At 65.1% G+C, this 2,430-nt stretch overlaps 1 protein-coding gene across 1 annotated transcript; it reads right to left on the bottom strand.

Moving 5' to 3' along the window:
* Positions 1-160: 160 nt before the first annotated feature.
* CAPN1 (calpain 1) lies at positions 161-2,286 on the bottom strand. Its single transcript, XM_023745652.1, has 6 exons — positions 2,205-2,286; positions 1,814-2,066; positions 1,577-1,728; positions 1,021-1,169; positions 562-630; positions 161-316 (listed from the first exon to the last, which is right to left on the bottom strand). Exons 1-6 carry the CDS (start codon positions 2,284-2,286, stop codon positions 182-184), a joined length of 840 nt encoding a protein of 279 aa, XP_023601420.1. The 3' UTR covers positions 161-181.
* Positions 2,287-2,430: the final 144 nt, after the last annotated feature.

Raw genomic sequence — 2,430 nt, 5'->3', positions numbered from 1 at the left:
TCTCTGAGCCTCACTTTCCTCTGAGCACAGTGGGAACAATAAAAGCCTCTACCCTCATAGCTGCACCGAGGACAGAAGTAAATGCTGCTACCACCCAGCTCGGAAGCCGTGGGGAAAGGGCAGAAGAGGCTGTTCCCGCACCACCACCATCGCCACCACACACAGGGACAAGGGCCAATTGTCAGGGAGGCAGCCTGGGGCCATCGGCCTGGGGCCCCACAGGTGCCCCAGCCTCACCTGCAGACTCGATGGCCATCCGCATCTCGTAGGCGCTCATGCTGCCCGACTTGTCCAAGTCAAACTTCCGGAAGATGGACTGGGGCGGGGAGCAGAGGGTGAGGGCTCAGCCGAGACAGCCAGCCCTTCCGGTCCGCCCCAGGGTGGGGATTGTGGAGGGGAGGAGGGAGGCCAAAAAGGTGGGTCAGCTGCTGGGGCACGTGGGCTCCGGAGAACCAGGCCTGAGGTGGGACCTGGGCCGTCAGCCTGCAGCCCGGCCTGGCCCTGCTGCGACTCAGGCCGCAGAGGAGGGGGACGGCGGTGCAGCCAGCAGGGGCCACCTACCAGGTAATTCCGGATGCGGTTCCACAGGATGTTGAACTCCACTAGGCCCAGCTTCCCGTTGCCGTCCCGCTGGGCGGCCGTTAAGGGAAAAACCCCACAGCTGAAACCCCACCGCTGGGAGAAGGGGAGACTGGCCGCAGAGAGCGCCAGGAACAGCAGGACCCGAGGACAGCCAGCCGTGGCCAGCCCGGCCCTGCCCTCTGAGCCTGGGTGGGCCGGGAGGTGCAGAAAGAGCACCAGCCTGAGGGCCACTCGGGGACGCGGGCCCTGCTCCACCTCTCACTTGACACCAGGCCCGTGACTCAGTTTCCGCTTCCCAATCGATGGGATGACGCCCAGAAGGCACCGGTCCACCCGCACTGCACAGAGCTCTGTCCCTTCTCTGCCCCACTCCGGGGACGAGTCCCCCAGCCCCCTTCCCACGCCTGCACCCCACCCGCACGCCCCGCGGCAGGATACGTCCATGAGGTTGACCATGCTGCGGCAGGACTCCAGGCTGAAGCCCTTGGTCCGCAGGTCTTTGTCTGCAAGAAAAAGCAGTTCCAGCGCCCGGCCCAGCGAGCTCCCTGGGCCCGGCCCGGGGCAGTGCCACCAGGTGGGACAGGATCAGGGAGGCACCATCCCTGTCGCCTGGCGTGTAAAATCCTGCAGGTAGGGGTCTGCCTCAGGCTCCAGGGAGAGAAGAGAAGGGTTCTGAGCCTAGGGAGCAGCAGGGCCGGAGGTCGGAGGTCAGAGGTCAGAAGGGGGGCAAAGGGAAGGTTGGTGGAGCTGCCTTCAGTTGTGCACATGGGGGAGTGAGCCAGCTCTGCTCCCAAGCCACTCGGCCTGGCCCGGGTGCATCTTCCGGGAGGAAGGGGTCCTGTATGTTGGCACTAAGGTGCTGGCAGCGGCTAAGCTTCTAATCACAGGGCACCGCGCTCAGGCACAGAGAATGTGGCCCAGCAAGACGGCGCGAGGCGTTTGGGAGGAAAGTGGGGGTGAGCAGGGCTCAGGAAGGTGGCGGAAGGTTCCCCACCCACGAAGACCAAGGGGCCGGCGCCCGGGCACACGGGACGCCCAGGGCCCATCACACCCCCGGGCGGAGGAGAGGAGCAAGGCGGGGTGGGGGTGGGGGGCAGGACACGTACCTCGTCAGGAAGATTGGCCTGGACCTGGTCGTCCAGCTCCCTGTGGAGGGTGGGGAGAAAGGGGCCAGTCAGGGGCAGCAGGGAGCCTGTGGGGACAGGAGGTAAGGACAGGGCCCACGACTCACTCGGTCCCGGCGCTCTTCTCCGAAAAGAAGCGCAGCACAAAGTCGCCCTCCTTGTTGGGCTCGAAGGTGGAGGGCACCACCACGTACTCCCCGGGCGGCAGGCGGAAGCGGGTGCTGACCTCCCGCAGGTTGATGAACTGCTCTGATCGGGCCCGAGACGAGTTGGCCAGGAAGAAGTCACGCTTCAGGTGCACGGCCGGCTGGCCCACCAGCTGGTGGAGGGGAAGGAGGGAGTGGGGGCTGCAGCTGCCCGCTCAGCCCACCCTGAGGAGCTGCCCCCAGACCCAGAGCCCGGGCCCCAAGTCCTGGCCGAGCGCCTGGAGAGCTGGATCAGGGCTCAGTCACCCATCGGCTGCATGACCCTGACAAGTCATGTTGTCTGTTTCTTTACCTGTAAAACGGGGTACTGATCCTGCCTGCCGCACGGGGTTCGGGTGGATGCAGGTACGATAACCATGCAATAACGGTCTCATTACCACTCGGAGCTTCCCCGTGTCAGACTCCGTCCCTCATTTAGCGCTCATGACAGCCCCGGGGGGTGGTGCTCCCGTGCCCATTTCACAGCCACTGACATCGAGGCTTAAAGCTTCAGCAACTTGCAGAACGCTCAGCCATCC

Source organism: Myotis lucifugus, unplaced genomic scaffold (genome assembly GCF_000147115.1).
Source record: "Myotis lucifugus unplaced genomic scaffold, Myoluc2.0 scaffold_562, whole genome shotgun sequence".
NCBI classification, from domain to species: domain Eukaryota; kingdom Metazoa; phylum Chordata; class Mammalia; order Chiroptera; family Vespertilionidae; genus Myotis; species Myotis lucifugus.
Note: the sequence above shows the minus strand (reverse complement) of the source record. Positions and strands in the feature narration are given on the sequence as shown.

Bases quoted from the DNA above. Each gene is read 5' to 3' on its own strand.
- CAPN1 (XM_023745652.1), bottom strand. From the start codon at position 2,286: ATGAGACCGTTATTGCATGGTTATCGTACCTGCATCCACCCGAACCCC. The intron at 2,067-2,204 runs GTAAAGAAACAG...GGGTGGGCTGAG, and splicing joins ATCAGTACCCCGTTTTACAG to CGGGCAGCTGCAGCCCCCAC. The intron at 631-1,020 runs GTATCCTGCCGC...ACGGCCGCCCAG, and splicing joins GCATGGTCAACCTCATGGAC to CGGGACGGCAACGGGAAGCT.